The sequence below is a fragment of the Manacus candei genome, unplaced genomic scaffold (assembly GCF_025592945.1).
Source record: "Manacus candei isolate 608988 ecotype Guabito, Panama unplaced genomic scaffold, ASM2559294v1 h1tg000109l, whole genome shotgun sequence".
In the NCBI taxonomy this organism is placed as follows: Eukaryota; Metazoa; Chordata; class Aves; order Passeriformes; family Pipridae; genus Manacus; species Manacus candei.
Window position 1 is genome coordinate 3715437 of NW_026138157.1, and position 18328 is coordinate 3733764.

Genomic DNA, 18328 nt, shown 5'->3' on the forward strand with positions numbered 1-18328 from the left:
AGACTTCATTGTGTTGGTATTTGGAATACATTTTCTAGACAGCTATGTATAGCAGCAAATCCTTTCAAATTATGGCTCTTACTACACAATACAGCTGTCAGATGCATTAGATTTTAAATAGTTGTATCAGTTTCATGTAACTGAGCACTGAATGAGGATAGGTATGTAGGAAGTAGAAACCTGGTTTTCTGATTGGGAATTAGATAAAAAAGAACAGTTTTGATCAAGATGGATGATTCCTTAAAAGGAAATACTTCCTTAACAAGATATCTCAAGATATCAGTCTGCTCATTTTGCTTTTTTTTGTGTGAGAGAGACTTGCTGATTTAATCATGCATGCAGAAAATTTCCTCTCTAGAAATTGTGATGACTAAGAAGCAATAGTTAGACAGGATACATGTATCAAAGGAGAGAGCAGAGATATTTACAGAGCTTATTTCACATTCATATACTGGTAGCAGCCTACTGAAGAAATACATTTCTGATTGCGGTGCCATCAATCTAATGAGTCGTGTTCACTGAACCTTTTTTTTTCCTGTGGTATGTTTGCTGTTTGTTATCTGAGCATTAATAGTAGCTGGGACAGATCTTGCCTTGAATTTTTTACTTGTGTAGAGCAGATTTCAGCTAAGGATATTTTTTTTTGCCTCTGTAACAATATTCATTTATGATAGTAGTGCAAAGACAAAGCATTGTTCGAGTTTTTCTTTTCATCGTATTTGGGAAGCTGAAGTTCACATAATCTAAAATCAGCTTTATCTTTAGGCAATTCTTGGCAATGCTTTCATTGCAAGAGTAGATTCTCCCTACTAACAGGTTTCATACAAGGAAAAATTCAAAATTTAGTGCTGTGTACCATACTTTAACAGCTTCATGCATTGCTGTATTGTTGTTCTGACTGCTTAATGCAGTTTTCATGTCTCCACGTGCAGTTTTCTTTTTTTTCTCTCATAAATCTACTGATGGTTGCTTATATTTCAAGCAGATTTTTTCTCTAAATACAACTTAAAAAAAAGTAAAGAAAAAAGCCTGTAGTATTTTGGTAATTGCGTATACAGAACATTTGCTGAGACTGTTTTTCCCCAGTTTGCTGATTGATAAATTTTCTTCATTCTTAGAAATGAGAAACCAAAGTTGTTCAATCTATATATCTTAATATTTTTGAGTGGCACGATATAAACTATATGTCGAAGTTTATAACTTCTAAGATGAAATACAACGTGTGAGTGCTTTAATTTTGTGATCATTCTAAAGATGCAAGGAATTGTGCTTAGAGAGAATGTAGAAAACCATTTGTATGAATCAATACAGAACTGCATTATTCTTGCCCTTAAGATTTTGGACTCCATCTCAAAACCTGCTGTTGGATCCATGACAGACCCATCTGACTTGATTTTTCTTAAGAGCAGAAGAGTCTAAAATAAATGTAACAGGATGGCATATGGGGGAGGAGAACACTCAAGTGAGTAGGTGATGTGCAAATAAAGTCTTTGTGAAGGTGGACCAAGAGCTGTTTATATTTTTACAGTTATGAGAAAATTACTGGGGGGTAAAGAGAAAAAAAAACCAGAAGGAAAGAGTGTATAATGGGAAGATGATGAAAATAAACTTTGAATTCTATATCTTTGCTCACACTGCATTATGGCAGGTTGACCACTTATACTGATGCTATTTTCAATTGCTACTATTATAAATTCAGCATGGATTTCTTGATGACTGTTACTGGCTCCTTCATATGAGCTGAAAAGTGTTAAGAAATCTCATATCAAATGTAACTGTTTGTGGTAGAGCAACAGCTTTCAAGAGGATGTCCAAGTGTTCATTCACAAACTTCAAGGGATGTAACCAGACAGGGATTCCCACACCGAATCTGTGGGATTTCTCCTTACCAGCCTTCATGTGTGGGCTTTTCATGGTAGAAACCGTATTGGGAAAGGAATTAATGCAACTCAAGGGGGACTGATAAAGTTAAGCAGTGCAGTTGGGTTGTTTGAGCGTCTGATATCCGTCAGATGCTAAAATCAGGGGATGTGGATGTGCCCCAGGACTTCACAGTCTCCATGTACTCGGGTACTCTTGTCCTTGCACTGTATTTAATATGAGAAGATGAAAGTCCTGCTTTGTTTGTCTTCCCTTTGGAAAACACCATATAGTTTTGCCTTATTTTTTTTCCTTTTATGGGGTGTTGCTCTTCAGTCAGTTTTGAGCTCCTTTAATTTTGAATTAATAAGTTAACAATGTTAACCTTAACTTGCTTCCTTATCATTTGAAGTTAATATTTAAAATAAGCCTTGGGTTTGGCAGTTTCTTGTTCCTTCTAATTTTAGTGGAAAAGGAAAGCAGCCAGATTATGTCCCTTTCCCACTAGAATTTTTCAGCTGCTGGTCAATAATTAAGGACTTCAAGGCGCTGGGTCAATTAGTTAATGGGACAGGAGCACAGGTGGTGTTTGCCTCAGTTCCTGCAGTAGCAGAGATGAATGAGGAGAGGAGTAGGAAAACTCGTCAATAGGTGGCTAAAGGGTTGGTGCTGCTCGACCACGGGGCAAATTCTGTGGTACCTAGTCTGCTAGAGTCAGATGAGCTTCATTTATCTAGCAAGGGCAAGAGGACTCTAGCCTGTAAATTGTCGGGGCCGATCAAGAGGGCTTTAAACTATGTTTGAATGGGGAAGGGGTTGAAACCAGGCTCTCCAGAGATGAGCCTAAGGGGGAAAGCCCGAGTTAGAAGTGAAATCAGCAGCCCAGCTGAAGTGCATGTGCACCAATGCATGCAGCATGGGTAACAAACAAGAGGAGCTGGAAGCCATCGTGCAGCAGGAAAGCTGTGATGTAGTCGCTATCACGGGAACGTGGTGGGATGACTCACCTGACTGGAGTGCTGCCATGGGTGGCTACAATCTCTTCAGAAGGGACAGGCAAGGTAGGAGAGGTGGAGGGGTGGCTCTGTATGTTAGGGAGTCTCTTGGCTGTGTAGAACTTGGAGTCAATAATGATAAGGTTGAGTGCCTGCGAATCAGAATCAGGGGGAAGGCCAACAAGGCTGACATCCTGGTGGGAGTCTGTTACAGACCACCCAACCAGGATGATGAGGGTGATGAATTATTCTACAAGCAGCTGGCAGATGTCTCAAAATCACCAGCCCTTTTGCTCGTGGGTGACTTTAACCTGCTGGATGTCTGTTGGAAACTCAACACAGCAGAGAAGAGGCAGTCCAGGAGATTCCTAGAGTGTATAGAGGATAATTTCCTGCTTTAGCTGGTAAATGAGCCTACCAGGGGTGGGGCCCTGCTAGATCTGCTGTTCACAGAATAGAGCTGGTGGGAGATGTGGTCAGAGACTGTTGGGGGCACAGGGACCATGAAATGATAGTTTTCAATACTCAGGGATGCAAAGAGGGCCATCAATAAAACTTCTACCCTGGACTTCCACAGGGCAGATTTTGGCCTACTCAGAAGACTGGTTCAGAGAGTACCTTGGGAAACAACCCTTGAAAACAAAGGGGTCCAGGAGGGATGGACTTACTTCAGGAAGCAAGTCTTGAACACACAGGAGCAGGCTGTCCCAGTGTGCAAAGCTGGTGGGGAAGACGACCAGCCTGGCTGAACATGGAAATTTTAAAGGAAATTAGGGGCAAAAAAGAGAGCTTACTGACTATGGAAAAAAGGGCTGGCAACTCATGATGAGTTTAGGAATATAGTTAGGTCATGTAGAAAGAAAATTAGAGAGACAAAGGCACAACTTGAACTCAATCTAGCCACTTTTGCTAGGCATAACAAGAAGTACTTCTACAAATACATCGATAACAAAAGGAGGGGCAAGGCAAACCTCCATTCTTTATTGGACATGGTGGGGAGAACATAGTCACCAAAGATGAGGAAAAGGCTGAGGTATTTAACACCTTCTTTGCCTCAGTTTTCAACAGTAAGACAGGTTATCCTCAGGACAACTGGCCTCCGGAGCTGGTAGACAGACGGGAAGCCGAATAGCCCCCCTGTAATCCAGGAGGAAACAGTTGGTGACCTGCTGAGCCACTTGGATACTCACAAGTCTATGGGACCAGATGGGATCCATCCTAGGGTGATGAGGGAGCTGGTAGAAAAGCTTGCCAAGCTGCTCTCCATCATTTACCAACAGTCCTGGCTCTCTGGGGAGGTCCCAGATGATTAGAAGTTGGCAAATGTCATGCTGATCCACAAGAAGGGCTGCAAGGAGAACCTGGGAAACTACAGGCCTGTCAGCCTCAGTGTTACGGGACAGATCATCCTAAGTGCAATCACACAACACATACAGGATGGACAAGGGGTCAGACCGAGCCAGCCCAGTGTTTAGGAAGGGCAGGTCCTGTCTGACCAACCCGATCTCCTTTTATGATCAGATGATGCACCTGGTGGATGAGGGGAAGGCTGTGGATGTGTCTACCTGGACTTCAGCAAAGCCTTGGACACTGTCTCCCATAGCATACTCCTGAAAAAGCTGGCAGCCCATGGCTTGGACAGTGAGGCTGGTGAAGGGACTCAAGCACAAGTCCTCTGAGGAGAGGCTGAGGGAGCCGGGGTTTAGCCTGGAGAAGAGGAGGCTCAGGGGAGACCTCATCACTCTCTACAACTACCTGAAAAGAGGCTGTAGGCATGTGGGGGTTGGTCTCTTCTCCCAGGCAACCAGCAGTAGGACAAGAGGGCATGATCTTAAACTCTGCCAGGGGAGGTTTAGGTTGGATATTAGGAAGAAATTTTTTACAGAGTAATCAGACATTGGAATGAGCTGCCCAGGGAAGTGGTGGATTCACCATCCCTGGGGGGTTTTAAGATGAGACTGGATGTGGCACTTAGTGCCATGGTCTTGTAACCATGGTAGTTTTGGATCAAGGGTTGGACTTGATCTTGGAGGTCTTTTCCAACCCATTTGATTCTGTGAATGCGTTCCAGTATTAATATGAGCTACTAAAGAACAAAACTTTTTGATAGAGGATGAGAGGAAACTGCACTGACCAAGAATAAAAGGATCCCTTTTATATATACAAAGTGCTCAGAACACCTGGAATTCAAAGTACTACTTCTGTACGGTAATTTTTAGCATTTTTATGGATTTTACTGTGCAGTGTGTGATAACTTAAAGCTGCTCTGGCTGAGGTGATCTTGATGACTTAGACAGACAGTTGAAATTTTTCAGATATCCAGAGTTACCTGAATGTGTCTTGACTCTCCTCTCACTGCAAAGCAACTGGACATAGAATCCTCTATGCTGTACAGAAAGATATCATTTACCAATATAGACTACTTAGGCTGCCCTTATATGGGTGAAAATTTCAGTTGCATGTAGAATGTAGTTGCAGTAAAATGTAGATGGGAAGGGATCTCTGGAGATTGAGAGGCTTAATTTTCTGCTTTAACTTCAAAGTTAGATCAGGTTGCTTAGGGCCTTGCTGAGTCAAATTTCAAAAATCTCCAAGGTTGCTTGGAGATGCTGTTAAATCTCCATCCTGTTCAGTGCTCAGCTACCCCCATGGTGAGGATTTTCCTTATATCTATTTGGAATTTCCCTTGCAGCACTAAGTCTGTTGCTTGTTGAGCTTTCACTGTGTTTCCCTGAGAATAATCTGCCTCTACCTGTTGTATAACTCCCTGTCACATAGGTGAAAGCAGTAGTGGGCTCCTTTTCCTTCTCCAGGCTGACCAAACGTAACTCCCTCACGTCTTTCATGTCATGTGTCAACCCTTTTACTATTTTAGTGGCTTTCCTCTGCATTTGCTCCAGTTTGCCAGTACCTCCTGTGCTGCATTGCCCAAAACTGCAATATTCTAAACGTGGCCTTACGAATGCCAAGCAGAAGGGAATAATTGCTTCCCTTGACCTGCTGTTTGTGCTCTTGCTTATGCAGCTCAAACTACAGTTAGTTTTCACTGATTTTAGGGTGCACTGCTGGCTTGAACTTGCTGTCTCCTAGAGTACTATTTCCAGTCCAGTCTGCAGCAATAAAACTGTATGGGATCTTTTCCTTCCCAAATGCAGGATATTTTACATTTGTCTTTGTTTAACTTAACAAAGTTACTGTTTGCTGCTTCCTCCAATCAGCTGAGGTTCTTCTGAATTGTGGCCCTCCCCTCCAACATGTTGACTGCTTTCCCCATAATTTGCTGAGGATGCTTTCTGTCCTAGCATCCAAATCTGATCATGTTGGCCAGTATCAGCCACTGAGGAATACTGCATCTAACCAGTTGGCATTTAGAATTATTTACAATACCTCTTTAAACTTCATGGTCCAAGGAATTTTTTTGCCTACCTGTTCAGTTCACATCTCCTCAGTTTGACAACCGGGGTGCTATGGAAGATAGTGTTAAAAACCTTGCTTAAGTCAAAGCACTGGCAACCACCAATTCTCCCTGGTCCACAAAGCCACCATTTTCTGCTTAAGGCAGTCAGGTTGGTTGTACAGGGTTTGCTTTTAAAAGTTTGTTGTCTAATTCCAGTCACATTTATGTCCATCATGCCTGGAAATAGTTTCCTTTTAGGACTCACTCTACATTTTGTACAGCAAACAAGATGAGACTCATTACTATCTAGTTCCCTGGATCCTTTATCCTCTCCTGCCTCCACCTTGCTTTTAGGTTGGATTTTGTTTGTTTGTTTTTAAGTTACCTGTTCCCTGTCATAGGCAGTTACCATGACTTTCCAAAGATGGTAGCCAGCAACCTTCCAGAGACATCAACTAGCTTTCTCAGTACTTTGTATGTTTGCCATCTGGTCCTACATAGGTCCAGCTTACCTAGATAGTCTTCTGATTTGATAGCTACTCTCCCTCAAACTTTGCTACCAGATGCAGAAACCTGGGAAACCTGATAGCAGATCTTGCTGGTAAAGACCATGGTGTTGAGTACCTCAGCTTCTTCTGTACCTTTCATCACTAGGTTGCTTCCCAGTTTAGCAGCTGAATTACACTTTCCCTAGTCTGTCTTCTGCTCATGGTAGAAATATTTTTTCTTGCTTTTCACATCCCTCTTCAATATCAGTTCCAGACAAGCTTTGGCCTCCCTGCTTCAGTTTCTGCTTGCCCAGACAGTGCATCTGTATTCTCCTCCAGCTGCCTGTCCCCACTTCCCCTGTACATGTATTTCTGTTTCATTTGAGCTCTGTCAGTGAGAAGTCCTGTATACAGTCAGCTGGCCTCCTGCTGTGCCTGCTGATTTTCTTGCATGTTGGGAAGGCTTATTTTTGTGCTCAGAGAAGAGAGTTCAAGAAGATGACTGGCTGTCATGTGCTCCTTTGTGGCTTCCCAGGGCATTTTGCTTACCATTCATTCCCTGAGCAATCCCCAGCTTTATCTACTGTGAGTCCAGAGTCTTTGCTGCTTTCCTTCCTTTCTTTCCTCAAGACTTACACTACAATTTCACAGTTACTGCATCCAAGGCAGCTGTTGGCTGTCTTATGCATGAGCAGTTCTTCCTTGTTCATGAGCACTGGATCCTGCACAACCCCTCCCCTAGAAGGCTGTTCACTGCCAGCATCAGAAACTACTCCCAGTGCATGTCAGAAATTCCCTGGATATTTCACACCCTACTTGCGCTGATGTTCCAGGGAGGTGTTGTGTGATTTAAGTCCTCCATGAGAACAAGGGGCTCTGAATATTGGAAAACAAGCCTAGGATGATGTCCCTTTACTGTGGGAACTGAAAACAGGTTTTTCTTAACTATTTGTGTTGAACCCCAAGAAGCTGCTGCAAAGATATACATACATATGGTATTTTGATTTTATTTTGAAATGAGATACTTTATTTTTGATTCATTTTGAATTACTGCTGTCGTGCAGTCAAAATACTAATTTAGCTGATGTCTATCGTGCAGCTGATGATGTAAAATAACCTGGTTTTATATTGGATGAATACTTTGGAATCCATAATATTTTTCAAAACTAATAAATTTGCACAAGATTTGAGTAATTTTTTTCTCTCTAAGATTTCTAGTTTCTAATTATCCTGAAGTAATTAATGTGCAACTAGATGAAATATTGCTTTGGATTGAACTGTGTGGCTCTTACATTCAGGCCATACAAATAATATTTGCACATATACCTGTGCAAGAAACCACTCCTCATCTTTTTTTTTTTTTTATAAGTGACTAATAAGAGAAGATCTTGTCCATTCATATTTATCATATTTTGTTTCATAGTTATTGGTGGCACTGTGCTTTCTTAATCTCTTTTAGTTGGAAGATGGGGAAGAAGAGCCGAGTAAAAACTCAGAAGTCGGGTACAGGAGCCACAGCAACAGTATCTCCAAAGGAAATGTTGAATCTAATTAGTGAGTTATTGCAAAGTAAGTTTTGTTTTTATGCTTTTCTGGGAAAAGGGATGGCGTGCAAACCACTCAAAAACATTCTCTTGCTGAAACCAATGAGTTATATTCATTTTCTTTAAGTGACCAAGCTTGCTATTTCAGAGTGCTTAAATTAAGACAGATACTCTGAGATACATACTGAACTGTCTCTGTTAGTATATACCATTACTAGCTTATTTAAATGTGTATGTATTGGACATACCATATTTGTGGCAGCTTTTGGCTTTACATCTCAACACAAGTATAAATACTGGGTGAGATTAGATTTTTAAAGAACTAGATAATTTGACATTGAAGCTTTATCAAAAATGTTTTTCTTGTAGACCTCAAGAATAGCACTATTTCCATTTATCATTTGAACAGTACTTTGAACTGATATTAGAGAAATTAACTGTGTGAAGCAGCAGTACAACTCAGTTCAACTACACAGATATTTTTGTCACTTACATAAATTTTTTGTTGTTGTTGCTGTTAGGAAACTTTTCCTGGTGCTTAGTTCTTGTGTATAGACCAAAGATTTGTTTAATTTGTTGGGGAACTTGGAACTCATCCAGTATTTCTAGTAAAGATGAAAAGCAGAGAGTAATTTCATATGATGATGCTAAAATACTGTCTTACACTCTTTCTACTGTCATTAGTAACTGTGCTGAGCTACGTTTCTTTTTGAAACACAAGTCCAGATTTTAATATCCTGGACACATCAAAATGTTACTTTAGAAAAATTGTAATTTTTCTTAGCATTGCTCACAAAGAGAAGACAAGGAGTTGTCAAAGCAGTTTGATGCTTATGCTATCATTGGCCTCTGCTTTGCTACCAAAAATAAAACATAGATCTAATTTGCTAAGCAAAGACAAGTATCAGCTGTTCTTTTTGTCAAGCTTCCATATTTTATCAGTGCTAAGATTTTTCAGATCGGTTGAGCAAGGTAATCTTCAGCTGTCCACTTGGATTTACATGGCTTAGATCAAGAAATCCACACACTTGGCATTTAGAATATTGGCAGAGACACTGTGGATGTAATCTAAAGCTAAAGCATGGCTTTGTGTTCCTTTGCTTGTCCTTCCAGTATCAATGCATCTGTGAAAACAGTATTGACTAGGCAGGTCAAATGTATGTACCAGCAAATTTCTCAATTACTTAAGGTAAGCTCTGTGCTATTGTTGTCTGCTTTCATTACAGCAAGAGTGATGGCAAGCAGGCTAATGTAAACAGAATGCTTTGCTTGAATTATTGAAAACAGAGACTTTTTTCGTTGTTTGTCTTATTTGGGATACTATCTACTTAATAGCCTGGTTGTTTACCTTTTTTTCTTCCTAGCTTTTTAGACATTTGCTCTTTCTTATGTCGTAAAGAATATTAAAAATAAAATAACTTCAGGTAAGTTATACTGTGAAAATTTCAAAAACCTGAATTACTAACTTGTCATATAATGGGATGTTTTTAACAGTGGAGATAATTTTATTTGCCATGTAAACATATTTGAAGGACAAGTAGTACTGCAGTTCAGTTAAGTTGCTGTGAAGCCATAACTCTGATGTTAAAATGATAAAATCTACTTTATTAAAGAAAACATTTTTATTTGGCATTTTTATTTCCAGAATGCAGCAGTCCTCCCCCAGGTCCTGGAAAGGAATGGGAAGAATATGTACAGATCCGTTCGCTTGTTGAGAAAATTCGCAAAAAGCAAAAAGGTAAAGATGAAAGACTGTAAGATAACAATGGTTCTGAGTATTGATTTGCCTAAAGAATTGTCTGTTAGCAGCAAAATGGAATGTTCTTTGTCTTGCCGTTGTTATATAAATATTATGCAATCCTATTATTTTGTGTCAAAAAAGAAATCTTTATTCTCTGACATGCAGTTGCTTTTTACACTTGCAAGTGTTTCTGAAATGTTCTGGTGGGCATGACCACTGGCATTAACCATTTTAATATTCAGAATTCTGAATGGTTATCACAGGCAGGTGATCCTGTGAGAATTCTAAGTAGAAAAAGGAGCTTGAGATTGTGATAAGAAGACAATCTGAAGGACTAGAAGTAAAAGTCCTCAGAGAATAATAGGCCTTTTTGATTCCTGATTGCCTAGTCTGCTGCTCTGCCTCTATAAATCTGGGCATTCTGAACTTAATTTTGTAACTATTTTATTCTTACATCAACACTTTACTGAATGTTGAAGCAGTTTCAGCAATACAACATTGTGACATTAAGTGATGACAAAAATATGTAAATGCACAAAATAAATACATCAGCTAATAAATCTATCTGCTATAATTCAAGCACATAATTAAAATAAAGAAATGCTCATTATACCACAGCTAACATGGAATTTTATTGCCAGCTTTCCTAAATTCAAGGTATACTTATTTTTCAGACTAGTACAGTTTTCTTCCAGTATGACCTGCTACAGCTCGGTGTTGATGATACTTTTTTTCATATTATTTTTGTCTGTATTTGGAGGCATGCTTTAGAAAAGGCTTTTCCTGCAATTTTAGTTAACCTCTTTTATGACTGATGTGTTTTCATGGCTGAGAAATGTCTTTTTAACCTTGCGATGAATAGATTTGGGTTGGACATACCTGAAAAGTCCTGAAACAATTCTTTCATCTCTGGTATTTATACAGTAACAGCAAAAAAAACCAGGTTGCATATGAATGGAGCTCGAATGGTTCATGGCATTACTTGATAAAGCAAGTACTTTAGAGGCTTGAAATTTCCCTTTCACACTGTTTTAATATATTTGACTGATGCATAAAAATCTTACTTCATGAAAGGACTTACAAACCTCTGAACATCAGTTACTGGCAGAGGGCATATGGAAGAATAAATGGTACTGTTTGAGTGACTGCATCCTGTAGTGGTGTAGAGATGAACTTGATCCGTTTTTTTTACTGTGCCCTGACTTCTATAAACTTATGGTACATGTCCAAGTTTCTTTGATGTAATACATGGGTTATGGTAAATCATAGTTTGGGTTTATAAGAGCAGAGTTAGCATTGGGGTTGGCCTGCTCACTGTATCTTTCTTCTGCACCAGAAAGATCAAACCATCCATTGCGAAAATGGCTGCTGGCAGAGATGGTAGAATTAGTTAATAGTATTATGTTAATAGAGCATATTTTTTTCCCTGAAAGATGCAAAACCTACTAAGCACAACAATGTTGACATACAATTTTCTTTTAATGTAACATTTTTATGTACGTAGTGAGTGTGAAAATATGGTGTCTTTCAAAACTATTTTTTAGTGGAACACAGTAATACTATGCAGTTTTGGCATTCAATAAAGGCTTTAGACAATTATCAGAGGAAGTATCAATTCCTATTGGGAACTCTGAGAGGTACAAATTAGTGTATTTTGCCAAAAGTGTCATACTTTGTGCTTTTCTTGACTAGAATATTGGGTTGCAGAACATGAACTAAAATCATGTTCAGTGTAGAAAACAATTTGAAAACTGAGTATTTTTAATTTTTAAAATTTTCTTTGACTCATTAGGAAAATATTAAATAATTTTTCAATATAGATTTTCTTCTATATAGGATAGCTATATTTTGTTCAATATAGAAACAACTTGTTCTTCAATAGTGCTTAAATTTAAAGGACCTGATCCTCTCTTTAATTTGGACCACATTGTATATGAGGAACAGAGGCAGAATTTCAAAGATACTTACAGAATGGCCCCAAATACAAACTGGGTGTTAAAAGCTTCCAGTAACCTTATACAGTAGTAAAAGTTGGAAATCAAAAGGAAAGTCTTGGACAGTATAAACACGTGCCAAGTTCTGTAGAAACTATGCAACTAGTCTTCTAGATTTGTGAGGTCATTACATTCCAAAAAAACTTTATCAATGTTGAATTTTTATACTGCATCATCAAAGACTATAGTTTTAGATGATACTTGCACTTCTAAGTTAACTGCAGATTTAATTGGTTCCGGGGCTTGAAATGCAAAATTTGGAGGCAGGGGATATTTTAAATACACTAATGCTCCTTTCTTAAAATCCTTTTAATCTAAAACCATATTTTATCACCTCTGTTTAACCAAAATGTCTTCAGATGTAAGCATCTTGTCGATGACATTTTGTCACTCATAAAATAGCTGGAGCATTAAGGGGCCTTTGGACACTTCTAAAGTGATCTGCCACTAGATTTTTGGGTTGAAGAGAACACACAGAGGTACAAAAGGAGCTGGCTGAGTATAGCCAGGAACTGTTATGGAGAGATTCAAATCAGATGACAGTAAAGGGGAAAGCTGAGGAAATGAATGAAGCTTGTAATTTCGCTGGTGGATGACATGCCTGTTGGAGAAGCAAAGTGTAAAAATTTGCACAAGCAAGCTCTGTGATGTCAGGAGGATGATCAGTCTCTAGATATTTTAGTAGATCCATATGCTACAGGAAAAGGCTAACTGCCTTGAGATCTGCTTATCACCATTCACAGTGCTGAATTAATGAAATTGCATCTTGCCTCTCAAATTCCTCCTTGTGTCTGTATCAACACGTGGTGGTGATTGCATTTATCATCAATATTAAGCTTGGAAATATTTTCGCTCTTCTTATTTAAAAGGGAAAGGGGGAGGAGAGCTTCATATTTCATCACAGCTCAGTTTAGGTGGTTGTGTTTTTAAGATGAATGGTAAACCAGCTTGGCACAATATTGAAGTTGATGAAAATTGGGTATGACATTTGTATAGTATTGAGTAACACTTAACAAAGACCAGTTCTGACTCAGCTACTTCAAAGTAGCACTGCTGTGGGATAGCAGATAACTTTTTCCATGGGCTTTTATATTGAAGTTCTTTATCTTTCTAGATCCTCTTATTTCTGCATTTGTTTTTTAATAAATTGTGTATATAGGTTTGTCTATTGTCTTTGATGGAAAAAGAGATGACTACTTCCCTGAATTGATAAAGTGGGCAACTGAAAATGGAGCATCCACAGAGGGTTTTGAAATAGCTAACTTTGAAGAGGAGGGATTTGGTTTGAAAGCAACAAGAGAGATAAAGGTGAGCATGTGAACATTTGACTTAGATTAGAAAATCGTGTTTGGAATATGTCTGCAGAGCTCTGAAATGTTCACCACCTTCCCCTCCCCGTTTTTGCTGCTTGTGAACTGCTGTTCTGCTGTTCTCAACTCTGCTTTCTTGAGAAACTAAATTATTTATAAAATTGAGTATTATTTTTTATGACTGCTGATAGTATTGTGAATTTTCAATTAGTCTTCCTTTTTTTCTTCCTCTGTATTGTTTATACTCCTTACCTAATCACCAGAGTACTCTACCCTGTTTATGTATCCATTTCTTCCATGTTTTCTAACTATTTAGTCTCTTCTTTCATGTCCCTTCTTTTAAAGAAAGTGGTCTTTTTGCCTCAGAAGAAGGTATTTGCAATACCTATTTTCTAGTGAAAATGAAAAAAACCCAAAATTACGATAATTGTAAGGAATGTCTTTTTATCAGTTAAGGAATATAGACACACACACTTACCTAACTGTTAAAAAGTAAGCATTTAAGATTGTCTTTCTATTCCCATTTTGCAGATGTTACAGCTTTGAAGACCAATCAGCTGTTATAGTAAGAATATTAGAAAATGAGCATAGTATATTCATTTTAGGGCTTTAATAGCTCACAGTTAATAAGCTCCTAGAAATCCTGAGCAGTTCTTCTAGAATAAGAACGACCAATGTGAAAAACTCGACTGTGAAAAAACATTCGACCACGTAATTATTAGCAATATAATGTGTCTGATAACTTTAAAGTAATGTGGGCAACCTACATGTTAGCAGTTCCAAACTGAAGCACTTTATTTTGTAATCTTACCTGACTGTCTTCAAAGGTTTGTGTAATGCAGATTAGAACATTTGGTTAGCACAATATGAAACATACCTTGTTTGTTTAATTCGAGGTGGAAGAGAAGAAGATTTTTGATTCAGAATATTTTTTATTAAAAAAAAAAGAGAATACAACTTGTAATTTAAAGTCAATGTACATTTGAGAGACTTGGCATGTCATATAAATGCTAACTGACCCTCTGTATTTTTCCTTTCTGTAGGCTGAAGAGTTGTTTCTGTGGGTTCCTAGAAAACTGTTGATGACGGTTGAGTCAGCTAAAAATTCAGTCTTAGGTAAGAGCTTCAGGAAGTTCTTAAGCATGAAATTAATATCTATAGGATCATTCAACAGGAGACTTTCTTTTTTTAGCTGATCTTGTTTATTACAGGACTTGCTTGTCATGCCAACCATCAGGTTTGGAATACCTAGAAGCTTGAAGTGTCAGTGGAATTTAAATTTCCCAGTTTGTTTTTGGCTGAGTGCACTAAATATCTTCCAGAAGTGTGTGTTATTTTGAACACATACAATGTAGCTTGTATAACTCTTGGAGATAAAATGTTCTGAGGTACTGAGAGTATTGTTCTGGTTTCTTTATGTCTTCCATCATGTGTGTGCACAAGGCATTTGCTGTATTAAAAAACTGGCAGCACAATACAATGTAGGCAGCTAAAAATTTTAGAAACCTGAAAAGCTTTTTTTTTTCTGTTAAATTCTTACATGTTATTTCATCATGTTAATTTAAGGTAAATCTAAGGTTATATTTTCCATGGACAGTTAATTTAGTACCTCACCTTTTTTGGTTAATTCAGGATCTCTGTATTCTCAAGATCGAATTCTTCAAGCCATGGGCAATATAACGTTGGCATTCCATCTCCTTTGTGAGAGAGCCAACCCCAACTCTTTCTGGCTGCCCTACATTCAGACACTCCCCAGTGAATATGATACTCCTCTCTACTTTGAAGAGGATGAAGTACAGTATCTTCAATCAACTCAGGCCATACATGATGTTTTTAGCCAATATAAAAATACAGCTCGGCAGTATGCCTATTTCTACAAAGTTATTCAGGTAAGCATCTTAAATGTAATACATACATGATGTTCTCATGATCCTTGAGGAAGGTGTGAAAACAGTGATACTAAATAATAGCACAAGAGTGTTACTCTTAAAAGTCTGAATCATTAAAGCAATTTTCCGCTGTTTTTTTGAACTGCTGTTAAAATTTTGCAGTTCAGTAGGTTAATGAGTATATAAGAATGTATTTAGTTGGTTGAGAGAAGTGATTACAGCTCTTTGTTTGAAACTGGGTGAGGCTTCACCTAGAATAAGTACAATTTCGGGCCCACCAGCACAAAAGAGATGTTGGCAAACTGGAATGAGATCAGAGGAGGACTGTTAAGATGTTACTTGCTTCAACCCTTTATCCATATGGGAGACTGAGGGAGCTGGATTTGTTTGTTCTGGGGAAAAGGAGATAAGGGATGATCCAGTCATTGCTTTCATCTTGCTACTGTTAGCTGGTTTCCAGAAGTTTGCCTATGGGAAGTTTTGCTACGTGACCTGCAGAGATCTACAACCTATGCTTCTGTGATTCTTGTAAAAAAAATATAGTTTGCCCTTAACAAAGTAAAATTGTAATTGTTAATTGACAGAATAAAACCATTGCATATGTTGTATTTCCAGTGACCGTGGATTAACTGTTTTTTTCTGTTCTGTTTAGCATAATTATTTTGACTGCTTTCAAATACAAAGATAAACCCATCTGGTAACAACTTGAGTATGGAGAGGCTTGGGATGAGTGAACTTTTCATTGTGTTCTGAAGTAATGATTTAAATTGAGTCTCTAAGATAGAAGTGTGTTACTATGACTGATATCTAGACATAATTGATGTTGTAAGTGAATGGTAAAATGTTGTTCTCAAGGGAGTGCTCAATGTCCAAACATCCAAAGGTTTTTGTAGCACGATCTGTATAAAAAGCATATGATTCTATGTGCTGAATTTTCCCAGCAGTTTAATCTAGAGATATTTTCTTTGGCCTTAGGAGAGGCGAGAAGACATAGGCAATTCTATTCTCCTTCAGTGTTACCAGAGCTCCAAAGCTTTTCTATTAACTGTTTTAATTCAACAAAGGTTAAACTATTTTATGTAGCTGTTTGGTGTTTCAAGAACTGCATATGTGTCAAACATAGTGTCAGTTTGCTGAGTGTAAGGAGCAGAGGGATACCTTTTGAAAACTCAAGTAGCTGAAAAAAAACAGGTGAAAGCCAAGTCAGATGCACAAGGAGTAGGGTAGAAACCATGTCTTTGATGTCAGAAGGGAACAAAATTCTTTCTTCCATGTATCACAATTCAGGAAACGATAGTTCAACCACTCTCTTTTCCTGCCATGTGCTATCCTAGGCTGCCAGTCCACACTTCACCTTCCAACCTTTCACTTTGTCTCTCAAAGTGTACTGCTTGAGCAAACAGAGCTTCTAAATGTTGTGTCTTTAGAACATCTTTTTACCCATAAAAAGGTCTTCTGTTATTAGCAGAATATTGTGGAACATTATCCAATTCTTCCAACTGCTATTCTTGTTCTTGCAGTATTTAATCAGGAAGCTGAACTATCACTATGACTAGTTCCATTATTTTCATTGACTAGTCCTGTGTGTGAGAGGTTATGTGACCACAACATTAATTAAAAAAACTGAAATACAGTTTTACAGATAAATGAGATCTGAAATAAAATCCTTGATTTTGACTGCTTTGTTACAGTATTTCAGAACCTCTTCTCAGTGACTGATGAATATAAAAAGACTGATATCAAAGTGATGCAAACACAGCTGAAGAAAGTAAATAAAATGCAGTAATGTGACATCAGTTGAAGCATGAAATATCTATTATGTGAAAAGCATCTTAAATGTTTGACAAAACATTTTTGTTTGAAAGTTTCCTGTGGCACATAATCTGTTAAAAGGATAGCAAATGCATGCTATTTCTCTTATTGTCCCCTAAAGTTAATGAAGGATTGTTTGTATAGCATTTAAGCTAATGTGGTCAAAGTAACATCTCACTAAAAAATAATTTATATCCCACATCAAAGTCTACTGTTGACTGTTAAGAAAAGGGACAGTTTGAACAAAGAGAATAATGTACATTAGATGACTTCAGGGGCAGAATGTCTTTAGAACTCCAGTGATGGGGATGTGCTATACATGGTAACAAGCCTTTAATACTGTGCACTGTTATATTTTCTGGTTTAAATTTGCAATTCTATAGAAGTTGATATGGGAGCTCATGAGGAAGACTTCTCAGACTGATATTGTTGAGACTGATTTAGTTTGGTTTGATCTGCAGCAGTGGGAAGCTTTTGTGGAAATAATGTTCAAATAAATGGCTATCTTCTCTTTGAGCTTTACATTAGTATACTCACGAAAGTATTTAGTATACTCTTGCCTTTTGTATGAACTGTTAAAATGCAGATTCTGGTCAGATGTGGTCAGAAAACTAGATCAGATTTTTTTTTCTTATTCTCCTGAAAAATGCTTTTATTGCTTGTTTTGTGTTCTTGTATAATATAGATGTTGTTTCACATTGAATGTGAGCATGAAGGTAGATCAAGTAGGAATCATTTGCTTTATTTACTTTTCTTTTGAGAAGGAGATGTAATAAATATTAGGTAAATTTTAAGTGTGTTCTGGTTGTTTGGTGCCTTACTTCAGCACTGCCAAGTAACCACATTTCAGCTGAATGTTTCTTTACTAGTATTCAGTAAATATCCCATTAGAAAGTTATATAAATTCAGCTGGCTTCAGGAGTGCCAAGTGTACGTACTGGGTACCTATTATTAATGATTTTGGTGAAAATTTTTCCGTAAGTTTTAAAAATTTTTGATCTCTGTTTCTGCTATCAAAAATAAGAGATTGTAATTTATGAAATGGTGGGGAAAAAAAGTTAATAGAGAAAAAATAAAAGCCTCTATCTTCCCTAAAAACAAAGTGCCATTTTTTATTATTCAGAAAAGCTAAAATTAATTTTAGTATCAGCTTGCATGCACTCATATCATTTCGTGAACAAAGCTGACCCACAAAGTACTGGTGCTAAGTGTAATTCATGAGCATATGGAAAAGGGAAGAAGTAGCAAGAGAAAAATTTGTCATATAAATGAAAAAAGCAAAGCAAACCAACTTATCT

The 18328-nt window shown here is 37.8% G+C and overlaps 1 protein-coding gene across 2 annotated transcripts in view; it reads left to right on the forward strand.

The window, feature by feature from the left end:
- The window catches only part of SETD3 (SET domain containing 3, actin histidine methyltransferase), a 65280-nt gene that overhangs the window by 18243 nt on the left and 28709 nt on the right, over nt 1–18328 (forward strand). For both annotated transcript variants that reach the window (XR_007900155.1, XM_051769574.1), the window contains exons 2-6: nt 8200–8309; nt 9930–10022; nt 13179–13327; nt 14373–14445; nt 14962–15218. Coding sequence is in view for 1 of the 2 variants with exons in the window: in XM_051769574.1 (XP_051625534.1) it covers nt 8207–8309; nt 9930–10022; nt 13179–13327; nt 14373–14445; nt 14962–15218 (675 nt within the window). In the remaining variant the exon portion in view is untranslated. The remainder of the gene's footprint in view (nt 1–8199; nt 8310–9929; nt 10023–13178; nt 13328–14372; nt 14446–14961; nt 15219–18328) is intronic.